At 41.1% G+C, this 13782-nt stretch overlaps 1 protein-coding gene across 1 annotated transcript in view; it reads left to right on the top strand.

Moving 5' to 3' along the window:
* dock1 (dedicator of cytokinesis 1) overlaps positions 1 to 13782 on the top strand; it is a 708121-nt gene that overhangs the window by 90276 nt on the left and 604063 nt on the right. The window contains exons 7-11 of the mRNA XM_055150424.1: positions 628 to 763; positions 5094 to 5251; positions 5608 to 5689; positions 9343 to 9478; positions 12684 to 12756. Of these exons, the coding sequence (XP_055006399.1) occupies positions 628 to 763; positions 5094 to 5251; positions 5608 to 5689; positions 9343 to 9478; positions 12684 to 12756 (585 nt within the window). The remainder of the gene's footprint in view (positions 1 to 627; positions 764 to 5093; positions 5252 to 5607; positions 5690 to 9342; positions 9479 to 12683; positions 12757 to 13782) is intronic.

The raw sequence follows: 13782 nt of genomic DNA, 5'->3' as shown, positions 1-13782 counted from the left end.
AGCTGTAGTGCTCCGACAATCCATCAAGTGGTGCAGCTTCGTAACTTACCGAAGTCGTACTAAAACATTTTGACAGTTTTTGGAGCACTGTGTACCACAATACACAGTGGTTCCAGGTCAGTAAGCACAACCAGAATTAATACATAAGGCACGCTGGATTACAAGGCGCACTGTCGATCTTTTTGTGAAAATTAAAGAATTTTATGTGCACCTTATAGTCCAAAAAATACGGTAATTTGTTATTATATATTTAAACATCCATTTTCTTGATTATCCATCCATCTATTTTCTTGTTTTATCTGGGGCTGGAACACAGGGGCAGCAGACTAAACAGGGACTCCCAGACTTCCTTCACCCCAGACATGCTTCTTGATTTAATCATAATTTAATCTGGTTTTGGTTGCCATTTTTTATTAATATAACATAGTTGATTTGACTGATAAAGAGGAGGGACGGTGAATATATGGTACAGGTACTGGAATATGAAAGAGGAGATTTATGGATGCTGTTGTTAATGTCTGACTATGAGAAGATTAAATTTCCATTGTATAAATTGCGTGCTCAAGTTGACAACATCCTTCACTTTATTTGATTTGGCAGTTAATTGTTTTCATTTTCTCTCTGCAGATATCTCGGTCTAGACTTGGTGGTCCGAGATAAAGACGGGAACATTTTAGACCCCGATCTCACCAGCACCATCAGCCTGTTCAGAGCCCACGAAGCCGCCTCCAAACAGATCGAAGACCGGATACAAGAGGAGAAGGTGACGTGTTTATTTAAAGCTACAGTCTGTAATTAGACTGGACCGACCCACCCTTTTTGTCTTCTCTAAATGACCGCTGTCTGATAGTGACGGGGGAGGGGGAAGACTTTTAATATCTGCCATCACACTGGTAAAAAAAAGAAAAAAATCTAAACAAAACTTGGTGTGATGGTGGGTTTAAAGATCTTATATTGCGCAGAATAGTTCTGTCACTCTGTTCCACCTTGTGATGTGATGAGTAGTGGTAGTTTTCAGTAGAAATTGTCAATCCCAGGGCTGAACTCATCCAAATGAATCTGTGTATCATTCGTTCATTCGTTTTTCAATATAAAACCAAAATTAAGAGAATGAAAAAAAAAAATATTTTCTTCATTATTTCTCTCCAAAACCAAAATTAAAAAATGGATAACGATTTGTTTTTTTCAGTTTTCGATTTTGTGTTTAAATGAAAAATGGAAAAAAACGAATAACCGCCGTTTCCCGTTTACGTGACTTCTGTGACTGCGATGCCGGACTTTTGCACCACGTACGGACTGAACCAGGACTGATCCAGGACCAGGACCAGACGGGGACCAGAGCGGGACTGAGACCGAGACCAGGCCGGGACCAGACCGGGGCCAGACCGGAGGCTCAGAGCCCATGGCAGGGCCGAAGCTCGAAGCTGAGGCTCAGACCCTGCGGAGGCTCGGAGTCAAAACTCGGATCGGTCTAGTCCCGGTCTGATCCCGGCCTGGTCCTGGTCTGGTCTTGGACTCAGTCCCACACTGGTCCTGGTCTCAGTCCTGATCTCTGTCTCTGTCTGGTCCCGGTATGGTCTCGATCTCAGTCCCGCTCTGGTCCCGGTCTGGTCTCAGTCTCGGTCTGGTCCCAGTCTGGTCCCGATCTCAGTCCCGGTCTTGTTCCGGTCTGGTTCAGTCCGTATGCAGTGCAAAAGTCCGGCATCGCAGTCACGGGAGTCACGTAAACGGGAATCGGCCGTTATCTGTTTTTTTCCATTTTTCATTTAAATAAAAAATTGAAAACTGAAACAACAAATCATTATCTTTTTTTTTTTCATTTTGATTTTGGAGACAAATAACGAAGAAAATAGTTGTTTTTTCATTTTCTTATTTTTGCTTTTATATTGAAAAACGAACGACACACGGATTCAAACGATTCTAGTGAAGCTGTTTTACCGCATGACATCACAAGGTGGAACTGAGTGTTTTCACTTTGAGACAAGAACTCAGCCTGAATACGCAGGATCACACGGCGCGCTTTTTAAGTCAGTAAAAATCAGGTACATGGCTTTTAACGACCTGCTTATCTTGACCGTTCACATCCAATTAATTTTTCAACGCTTCCATAAACTGCCACTTTATATATTCTTTGGATCTTGGCCAGTTTTCCTTGCATTTCAGTTACCGTCGTCCCTCTCACCTTTGCGTCGCTCAGCCCGGTGTCGCAGAGGCCCCGGAGCTAAGTAGCCGGCAGTTACGTGGTCTCATCTTCTTTGACCTTTTCCATCCTAAAGTCTCTGTTGCATATGCATGACCAATAAAGAGGTCCAGCCACCCTGATAAATATTAATGTTTTTTAGCTCCCTGCATTTTCAAAGACCGACCCGTGAATCGCCAACTCAGGTGAACGCGTTTAAAAGAAGTTCGGACGTAAAGGTGGCGTTTTATTTCTGTACAAAAAAAGTACAAAGAACCAACTTTATGGGAATTGTTAAAGATCACACCGTGGGAGTAATATAAGTCACTCGCCCGGATATTAGCGGTAACCTTTGAGTTTTGTGCTGATCTAGTTTCTCTTACGTTCTGCAGAAGTCAAGCTGGGAAAATTTAAGCTTGTTAATTTAGAAAAGTTCTTCATACTTGCGCCCACGTGTCGTTAAAACGCACTGTATGGGCAGTGTTGGGAAGGTTACTTTTAAAATATATTCCCCTACAGATTACAGATCGCATACCCCAAAATGTAGTTTGTAACGTAATCCTCTAAATTATTTAAAGTGAGTAACGTAATCTGAATACTTTGGATGACTTGGTTTTGTGTAGAGTAACAAAGACCAGGATATCTTCACATAAGAAGTTTTGTTTGCTAAAAGAAAATAAAAAAGCCCAGACTTTACTTAACCGTATTAAAAATAGACCTGGTTTTAGCCCCAGTTTAGGTCTAGTTTAGACCTGGTTTAGACCTGGTTTTAATCCTGGTTTAGTCCTGGTGTAGACCTGGTTTAGATCTAGTTTAGGCCTGGTTTTAGTCCTGGATTACACCTGGGTTCAGTCCTGGTTCAGTCCTGGTTTAGGCCTGGTTTTAGTGCTGGTTTAGACCTGGTTTTAGCCCTGTTTTAGACCTGGTTTTAATCCCGGTTTAGTCCTGGTTTAGACCTGGTTTAGATCTATTTTAGACCTGGTTTAGATCTAGTTTAGACCTGGTTTTAGTAATAGGTTAGACCTGGTTTTAACCCTGGTTTAGACCTGGTTTTAATCCTGGTTTAGACCTGGTTTTAATCCTGGTTTAGTCCTGGTTTAGACTTGCTTTAGACCTGGTTTAGATCTAGTTTAGGCCTGGTTTTAGTCCTGGTTTAGACCTGGGTTCAGTCCTGGTTTAATCCTGGTTTAGTCCTGGTTTAGACCTGGTTTAGTGTCCGGCAATGAGTAGAATTACAAAAAAAAAAAAGGGATATAGCCCAAAATGTGAAAACAGGAAAATACTGCCATGTAATCCATTTATTTCAACAAAGTAACTGTAATCCAATTACCACTCACTGAAACAGTAACTGTAACTGAATACAGTTACTCATAATTTGTACTCTGATTACGTAACTGTTACTGTTACTCCCCAAGACTGTGTATAGGTATTGCCCTTTAGGCGACGTTTATATGATAACGATCTGAACAGAAGACGCAAAAGTGGCGTCGCGTCTTCACTTTTTATTCCGTGTTTAGACGAGTGTTTTCGTGAAGAAATCTGCGTGTGTGTGGAATTGGATTGTGCATGCATGCCAGGTGGTTAAGTGGTGGCACTAGGTCAGGGGTGTCAAACTCAAATTCACAGAGGGACAAAATTAAAAACTGGGACTAAATTGTGAGCCAAACAAAATATTTATTGAAAAGTTTCAACAACATCTGCATGTTTTCTCTTCTTGCGAGATACGTAATGTTAAAATTTGTCTTATTAAAATGAATGTTTAATAATAGTTTTGCTTAAACATTGAATCTAGAGCAAGCAGAATATAAAATAATAACACAATTTTAAAATAAATAATGTCTCTATACTCTATCTGTAGCCGGCGCACCATCTCTAATACATATTTGATATTATTTTGTGGGCCACATATAGTTATATCGTGGTCCAAATTTGGCTCCCGTGCCTGAGTTTGACATGTCTGTACATCTAGGTGGTGATATATGTGATGTAAACGTGTACACGACGTGAGCAGATCTGACCAGAGTTTTGAGTCTTGGGCAGTGTAGACATAAACGCTACAGCGGAGCGTGTTCAACTTTTTCACTCTGGAGGGTGGTTTCAGATTTTTGCCGTTTTAAGCCCCAAAAACGGCGTCACCGTCTAAACGAAAGGCACTTCCGATAAAATATTTTGTCATCCAATGAGGTTCATTTGGTCTTCTGATAATTTATGTTATTAGGTTCTTTTTACAGACCAAGAGTTTGTTTTCATGACAGTTTCGACTGCTCACTAGCGGTCTTCCTCAGAGTGGTCAGGTGATGTTGCTGAGACGTGTTCGGTCAGCTGATTTAAACAGGTTTTGGAGCTGACTGGACACGTTACAGCAACATCACGTGACCACTCTGAGGAAGACCACTAGTGAGCAGTCGAAACTCAGGTATAAAAACAAACTCTTGGTCTGAAAAAAGAACCTAATAACATAAAATATTTTGTCATTTTTACCCACAAACGTTCTCGTGTAAACAAGCCCTTAGTGATAAAGTTGCAGGTTCAAAATGCAAACTGAATGACGATGTCCTGACGATGTGTTTTTGTGGGTTCACATTTGTCCGTGGTTAGATTCTTATTTAGAGTCTATTTCTGGGTTTAGTCCAAGTTGGGGCTGTGAGTAATTTTAACCAATATAGTTGATCCTCTGTCAGTAAAAGTATGTTATTTGGAGCAGAGTTCAGAAGAAGAAGAATAAATTTGTTTATTTTTTGTGATAAACGACAGTGAGTAAAGCTCTATATTGCTTATGTTCAGGGAGTTTAGATCGAAAACTAATTTATTTTCTAATCCAATTGAATTGAAAATCTTGACTGATCAATATGAGGGGATTTTAAATCTTTTATCTCTGTCTCTCTCTTCTCCTCTCTCTTGTCTCTGTCTACAGTCTCAGAAGCAGAATATTGACCTGAGCAGACAGGCCAAGTTCGCGTCCACACCTGCTTTCGCGCTCTTCGTGACTCTGAAGAATGTGGTGTGCAAGATCGGGGAAGACGCCGAGGTGCTCATGTCCCTGTACGACCCCGTGGAGTCCAAGTTTATCAGGTATCTCCAGGAAACGGAAAAGCCCCCGAGTGGTGCTTTAAACTTCTATTGTCTCAGAACATGCTGCTCTCAGAATTTATTTCTCACAGTAGATTACAGCAAGTATATAATAACCTGCACTTATCTGTTTTACACAATAGTTGAAATGTCTATGTAACTGTTTTGGTGGGAAAGCTGCTACCTGCTTGTCTCCATGTTAGTGTTTTGCCTGGAATGTTCCACAGTATGGCATTAAACTCACTACAATAGTATCTTACCACCTCCAAGTGTGGAATGAATCAATGAATAATGCTCTGTATGCAAGGATTCGGTAGTTAATTATTTAATTATAATCCAACTCACCTTCCTTCTTCCAGTGAGAACTACCTGGTGAAATGGTCCAGCTCTGGTTTGGTGAAGGACATCGACCAACTCCACAACCTCCGCTCTGTTTTTACGGTGAGAGCAGGATTTTACCTTTTTTGGCTGATGGTTTATCTTAGTACCATTTTAACTTTTCATGCAGTAAAATCTGTCAAAAAACATGTTTAAATGTGACTTCATGAACATTCAAACATGCACTACATCAAAGTTTCAATGAAGTAAAGTTACTCGCAACTTGAAACAGCAGATAAAATTATATATTTATCTTTCTGGAATTGTTCTCAAGCTATTATGCAATCATCTGTTATTAGGTATTAGTTTTCATGACAGTTTCGACCGCTCACTCGTGGTCTTCTTCAGAGTGGTCACGTGATGTTGCTGTGACGTGTCCGGTCAGCAGATTTAAACAGGTTTTGGCGCTGTCTTCCTACCGGTGGAGGCAGGACGACAGCGCCATCCGCAGCGAAGAAACAGCGAAGGCGTGCACACGAGCAACAAAACACAAAACAGAACAGGAACAACTCAAATCGGCCAGTTCTGAACAATGTAAAAGAGAGAAGCGCGTTATGGACTGGGACGGAGCAAACACCACTGGGACAGAGGAAAACAAACATCGCCGCTGGATTAAAGAGGCAATCGAAATATGGAAACGTGCCCACAGGATTATAAACCAGGACGAGGGGGCTTTTTTACTCTCACACACCTGGGATACTGTCCTGAGGAAGTCGAACTGCAGATGGCGCTGTCGTCCTGCCTGCATCAGTAGGAAGACGGCGACAAAACCTGTTTAAATCAGCTGACCGGACATGTCAAAGCAACATCACGTGACCACTCTGAGGAAGACCGTTAGAGAGCGGTCGAAACTGTCATGAAAACAAACTCTTGACGGCCGTTCACACCAAAGCGTCAAAAAACGCCTTGACGCCTCTGTTTGGACGCCTTTACATTTGAGTTTAGACGCCCCCGACGCGCATCTTTGACGCCGTGGACGAACGGGAGAAAAATACTTGACGCGCATCCGTTGCCCTGGAAACAAGAGCTCGGTCCCGGTCTTTTCCCGAAACAATGTCAGACCAGACTGATAGAGACTGTGTTTAATGTTTTTATGACAAAACATCAGCGGAGGAGATCGGGTCGACGACTGGGGCGCCACGCTGACACCGGAGGACGCGCCGCAAAAACGCAGGACGCTCTAGACCCGCGTCCACATAGACTTTACATAGAAACTCGACGCTTTGGTGTGAACACCCCTTTAGTCTGTAAAAAGAACCTAATATAAAATATCGGATCTCATTGGACTATTATACAATCAGAAAGCAGATGGAGCTCTTTGCTTTGGGTTGCCAGATTCTTCAGCGAAAACCAACTCGAGTGTGTGTCCTCGAAGAATGAATAATTACATCCCTGATTAAATCCCTGATCTATGTTATAATGTTGTTTCCTCATCACAAAGTGGAACATAGCGTATGGAGCTTTGGAGATGTAGACAGAATAATAATAAAGTGTTACTCAAACATGTGTGAACGAAACAAAACACAACTCCAGGTTTGTTTTTGAGGAGGTAACAACATTATAACATGACTTAAAGCTCACAAGAGTCAATTTTGTGTAATGTAGGACCTTCAAATCACAATTGCAGTATTTAAATCAGGATGCCTACATATTTCTGAGACCTGAACCAAATGTAATCTAGTCCTAAACCTGGCCCACAATGCACCACAGTTTGAGAAGCACTGGCCTATTGTTTACTCAGCCATGTTGGGATTCATGTGGGAGTGTGTTTGCAGAAGCACTATTTGTTAGCCCCTCTCAGCTGTATATATTTACTGAGCCAGTCACCTCTGTCTAATGAAAACCCAAGGGCACGGGGGTCATCTCTCACCCTCCGAAGGGGACCACTCGGCCGGGCACGGACCACGAACACCCACGGGAAATGGATTTGTAGACCCCGTCGCCAACTCCGCACAGGCAATTTATCCTGACTGGCTTGTCCTTAATACAGTTTTCTGCCTTAAAAGGTATTGGGATTTCACTGTTATAGTGGCTCCTTGGGTAAGTCGTATAGGAGAGTCAGGTGTATTTTCACTAACTTGGAAAATCAAAGTGAAAGTGGAGCGTTTGGGATGGATCAGTGTGTCGTTGATACTTCGCAGCTGACGTCAGTAGGATTCTCTTACTGTAGGCACTGCTCTGTCTGAAGCTCTGTTAGACTTTCATCTGAACGGACATAACTGCACATAACTTTTCAACCATAAAACATAGAAACTTACCTTTTTTTATCTTGGAAAGTTGACAGTTGACATATTGCGAGCATATTTCCCGCATTATCCTACGTCACACAAACGCTGCATGACGACGTAGGGAAAATGAGTGTCCAGTTGGAACCTTGTTTCTGCCAAACACATGCGCTCCATCTACCGTATTTTCTGCACTATTAGGCGCTCTGGATTATAAGACGCACTGTCATTAAATGGTCTATTTTCGTACTTTTTTCACAAATAAACCGCACCGGACTTTAAACGAAACACAACAGTTGGATGGGTCAGTGGGACTTTGTTTGTGGCGTTCACGGTGACTCTGGGCTTTGTTCAGTTGTGGCGTGTAGGGAGGGTGCTGTCTGGGACCGCTGGATTGTCGGCGTGTTCGCAGTGACTCAGTTGTTCAGTCGTGTCTAGAAGTGGCACATTGCACTCGCTTTTTCGGTTCGTTCCTCCGTTCCGTTCCTCGTCGGCGTGGAGTGATGAGTGTGTCTGTGGGTGTTTTTCGCTGTGCGGTCGCTGTCTGCTCCGTGTGTGTTTGCGTGTTCTGCGGGTGGTGCGGCTTTGTAGTTTACTGAAGTCGTACTGAGACACCCAAGTGGATTCGTGTATAGGAGGCTCTGGATTGTGGGGCACGCAGTCATATTTTGATGGATGGGGTTAGAGGTTTAAGAGCGCGGCTAATAGCCCGGAAAATACGGTATTTTGATTGGCCAAACTTTGCCAAAGAGTGTAGTGAGTCAAAATAGTCTGTGTTCATAAAAATTGAAAAAGCAGGTCTAAGTGCAGTTATTTCTCAAATAAATGGCAAATTATGCATCTTGGTCTGCGTAATTGCACATCCCTCGCTATTTTTATTTGAAAGGTTTATTTCACTCAAAATGTACAAATCCAAATGTAATAAACACCATGGAAATTCAGGAAGTGATGTGGCTCTGTGCTCTGGATCTGACAGGAGCTGTTTCCAGACTGGCACCAGGAAAGTAAAAGGGGCATTGCATCTAAAAAAAAAAAAAAAAAAAATGTCCAAAAGGTGTTTATACATGTTTGCTTTGTGTTTTGTACTGAAAAAAATGATGTATAAGATTTCATTAAGACCTTATACCTAATACCTTATTCTTTCTGCTGTTGTCCCATATAAATTCTCTAAAAAAATCTCAGTGTCAAATATCAGTGAACCATGCATGTCACTGATTTGTAAAATATTCGAGAAGTGTGTATTCTGGATACCAGCAAAGTACAATATATCTCTACCAATATTCTGTGCTTGTCCAATTACAATTTAATTTGGGAGCTTCACTACAACTTTTCTTGAATTTGAGAGTCTTAAAATCTGCAAATATTGTTCATCAGTCAGAGCAAATAAGTCCTTAACCACAACTAAAATGAACTTTCTGGGTGAAACAAAAGACAAAGAAACCTCTCTATTACTTTATTAATACAACAATTATTATTTTTTTCTTTCTGCAGGATTTGGGCAGTGAAGATTTGAAGAGGGAGAAAATCAGTTTTGTGTGTCAGATCGTCAGAGTGGGACGAATGGAGTTACGAGACAACAACACCAAGAAGCTGACGTCGGGCCTGAGGAGACCCTTCGGAGTGGCAGGTAAACAGTTGTTCTTTTACTTCATAAGGCACACTTAAAAAATCGACAGTGCACTTTATAATCCCGTTGCGTCTTATGTATTAATTCTGGTTGTGCTTACTGACCTCAGACGGATTTTATGTGGTAAACGGCGCTCAAAAATCTGTCAAAATGTTACGACTTTGGTAAACTACGAAGCCGCAACGCAAAACAGTCTATTCCTATGACCTGAATATTTATAATCTCTGAAAAGTTTCACATGAACCACCTCCAACACAACAGAAGCACGAAACAGACTCACCATCAGCAGAACACCCCTCTGTCACAGAAAGAATCTGCCCAAAACATGCTGCATAGGTCTTCCAGGAAGAACAGTTGATAGCCAAGGTCAGTTACATACAATCAGTCAATGAATCTGCCCAGAGACGACAGGTGGAAAATAGCACTGATGCTACAACCTGGTACAAGCATCTCTCCTGTTAAGGTTAATGTCAAAATTGTTTGCGCTGTCCCTGTCTCATTAAATAATATAAAGAAACAAACGAATAAATAAATAAACGCTCATATTCCACTGAGTCGTGTCCTTTAGTCCGACAGAAGCTGAACCGCCTCAGCGCACAAGGAGCGAGTTGTTTTTTCAGCGTTTACAGTTTATGCAAATTAGTCATGTGGTTTTCAGTTTTGTTTCTGTAAAATGTAAACAAATGTGCGCAAAGCTGCTCTAAACACATTATTGCTCAATGTATATTTGTGTCCTCGTTGGAAATAAAAAAAACAAACTTAAATTCTCCACCCACATTCACATTAATAATACACATTCACCAAAACAGGGAATTACAAGCGAATTACGTCACGATCTGCCGATGGATCGTGGACGCCTGGACTAAAGGATCAGTCTCAAGTGTCGTCCGTTTGTTTCGCTTAATGTGCTTTATAATCCGGTCCACTTTATGTATGAAAATAGATGAGAGAATTCAACATTATTGATATTGCGTCTTATGATCCAGTGCGCCTTATAGTCCAAAAAATACGGTAACTAAAGTGCAGACACCTGAAAACTGTACTTCAGTATTGTACTTTTGCGTTTGCACTTCGTTACCTTCCAACTCTGAGTAAGGAGTGAATAAATTACATACTGAAAAGGTCTGTGGGTATTCTAAAATGTGCTATATAAAAGGAACAATTATTCTTTTTTTTCCTTTTGTTCAGCTCTACTTTTCTCTCAGAAAACTTTCAACTTTAAACCTTCTTCCCCAGACTTGAGAAATCCCCTGTGCTCTGCTTTGTACAGTTCACAGCAAGTTTGGGCCAAGTGTCTGGGTGAATAACAACATTTGGCTGGAACAAAGAAATTTCAAACCAAAGTGTTGAGAAGAAATTAGCTCGGTTTATCTATTTCTGGACATTTCCCAGGCATTTTTTAATAATTACTTTGACATTTTACCCCCCAAAAACTTCACAATCTCATCTTTTTCCTCCATTAATTTGGGTAAATGACTAAACTGAATTATTCTCATATTTCTACAGACATCATTATCACAATATCTGCATAAATTTGACTTGGAGAAGCGTAAAATTTGAAAAGTTTGGTTGTTTCTCGTTGTAGGTTTTAAATAATGGTGTGGTTTGGAAGTGCAGCTTGTCAGGATCAGCGCAACAAAGGATTTCAGATCGTTATTTGGAACAAGAGTCACAGGAACATGGCAGTGAAGGAGACATTTGTAAAGAGTTGGAGGCGTTGTTGATTTTTGTTGATGTAGTGCGTGTAAACCAAAACCAAAATGACAAAATTATGCAGCTAAGTTACAGATTTACTGTATTGAGGGAAACTGCGTGGAAGTGGCAAGTTACCTGTGTTATTCCATGGAAATAGAAGTTTAAAACCATACTTCGGAACATTCTCCACGGGAATAGATAAATAAGGAGTATTAAAACCAAAGGAAGATCATTTCCATGGAATCACAAAGGTGTAAGTCCTCTTCCAGGCCAAATAACAGTCAGGTTTGTGGAGATATAAGCTCGTTCAGAATAGTCTTGTTGTACTCGAGACTGGCCTCAAGACCATTTTTTTTACAGTCTTGGTCTCGTCTCGGACTCGACCGCGTTTGGACTTGGTCTTGTCTCAGTCTTGAAGGCGCTTGGGCTTGGTCTTGAAGGCGCTTGGACTCAGTCTTGTCTCAGTCTTGAAGGCGCTTGGACTTGGTCTTGTCTCGGTCTTGAAGGAGCTTGGACTCGGTCTTGTCTCGGTCTTAAAGGCGCTTGGACTCATCTTGTCTCGGTCTTAAAGGCGCTTGGACTCGGTCTTGTCTTGGTCTTGAAGCCGCTTGGACTCGGTCTTGTCTTGGTCTTGAAGCCGCTTGGACTCGGTCTTGTCTTGGTCTTGAAGCCGCTTGGACTCGGTCTTGTCTTGGTCTTGAAGCCGCTTGGACTCGGTCTTGTCTTGGTCTTAAAGGCGCTTGGACTCGGTCTTGTCTCGGTCTTAAAGGCGCTTGGACTCGGTCTTGTCTTGGTCTTGAAGCCGCTTGGACTCGGTCTTGTCTTGGTCTTGAAGGCGCTTGGACTCGGTCTTGTCTTGGTCTTGAAGGTGCTTGGACTCGGTCTTGTCTTGGTCTTGAAGCCGCTTGGACTCGGTCTTGTCTTGGCCTTGAAGCCACTTGGACTCGGTCTTGTCTTGGTCTTGAGGTCTGAAATTTCATTCTTGTGATAAAATGGAGATAGATTTATAAAAACATTGATATATATTTGCCAAAATAACTATAAAATACAAATAAATGTCGAAAACTAGAAAGATGGTCTCAATTTGTTCTCGATGGTCATGGTCTCGGTCTTGTCTCAGTTTAGACTCTCATAGGTCTCGGTCTTGGTCTTGTCCTAGTCTCGGGACCCTGTGGCCTTGGACAGGTATTTGTCTCAGTTAGTGCGGTCTTGACTACAGCACTAGCTCAGAGTAAGGACACATGTTTTTTCAGTGGAATAAACATCCAAAATGAGTAAAAAGTTTCACACTGTGGCTTTTCTGGTGAGGGATTTGTCCGTAGTGCTGTTTGGATTGTCCCACATTATGTCATTAAACTTGTCTGTCTTACATTTATTAAATTCAGTTAAGTGTTTTTATTTCTCTAAAAATGCCTGGAAATTTTTTTTAGACTTTTTATTCAATCATGTAGATAATTATTATGCCAAATGTCAACAGATTTTAATCACATTTTGTTGTTTGTTTTCTCAGTAATGGACGTGACCGACATAATAACGGGAAAAATGGACGATGAAGACAAGCAGCACTTTATTCCATTCCAACCGTAAGTGAATTGCTCAAAGGCACACCGACAACACTACAGTTACAACACTAGACTATGCCATTTTAGTATAGCATTTTTTTTAAATAATTTGTATTTTTAATGGTATATGCGATCGTTCTCTCCCAACTTTTCTGTTCTCGAGTGGTAAATTAGTGTCCATTATTTTATCTTCTCTTCACTTGTACCTTCTTTCTTTTCCTCTAAAAGTTCTAAAGTCCCTGACACCTGATTAGCAGTGGTTTAAAGACAGTAACTGCCCCGACTATTCCCCGTCGACTCGAGTTAAAACAGTCTCATTAAGTGGAGCCACAGTGTCGACCGGAGCGTGCAAAGGCAGAGTCACCTTTTTACATAACACCGTCTAATGCCTAATTGGAAATGCCAAAGAATCGGGCTGTTTAATCCGACTATCACTTCGCAACTTCATCTCCAAAGTGTAGACTGTATATATAAGTGGACATTCTAACTCGCTAACAGAGGAACTGAGCATGGGGGCGCTTCCGGCTCCATCGATTGTGGCTCCAGTTTCTTTACATTGAAAAATTATCATCCCTTTCTTGTAATTACTGCTGAGAACTTTGTAATTTCGGTCTTAAAATGTTCATGTTAACCTGCTCTACATGATCCTGGTGTTTTTATTTAGCTATTTTGTAAATATATTCCTATTCCTAATACTGAACTCTGGTCCAAATTCGCTCCTGTAACGGCAAGCCTCAGTGAGCTTCATTTGACTGGAGCCGAACACTATGGGTGACGTCACGATCCACTTCTTTATACAGTCTATAAGTAAAAATCATTGCAGTTCAGTCAAGATCAAGAAGAATGGTACAATAGTGAGTTATTTATGAGTCCGTGTACTATTCGTTCTTTTGAATTTCAATTAACAACGAAAAAGAAAAATGTTTGTTATTAAATTTTTCTGTTTTAGTGTCAAAAAAGAAAAAAAAACCCAACAGATTTCAGCCTCTATTTCCAATATTTAATTAAAAGTTTATTTCAGATAACACTAATCAAAAAACTGTCTCT

This window comes from Boleophthalmus pectinirostris, unplaced genomic scaffold (assembly GCF_026225935.1).
Source record: "Boleophthalmus pectinirostris isolate CB_2022bp ecotype Guang Dong unplaced genomic scaffold, ASM2622593v1 HiC_scaffold_14, whole genome shotgun sequence".
In the NCBI taxonomy this organism is placed as follows: Eukaryota; Metazoa; Chordata; class Actinopteri; order Gobiiformes; family Gobiidae; genus Boleophthalmus; species Boleophthalmus pectinirostris.
The sequence above is the reverse complement of the archived record's forward strand: the minus strand, read 5'-3'. Positions and strand labels throughout refer to the sequence as shown.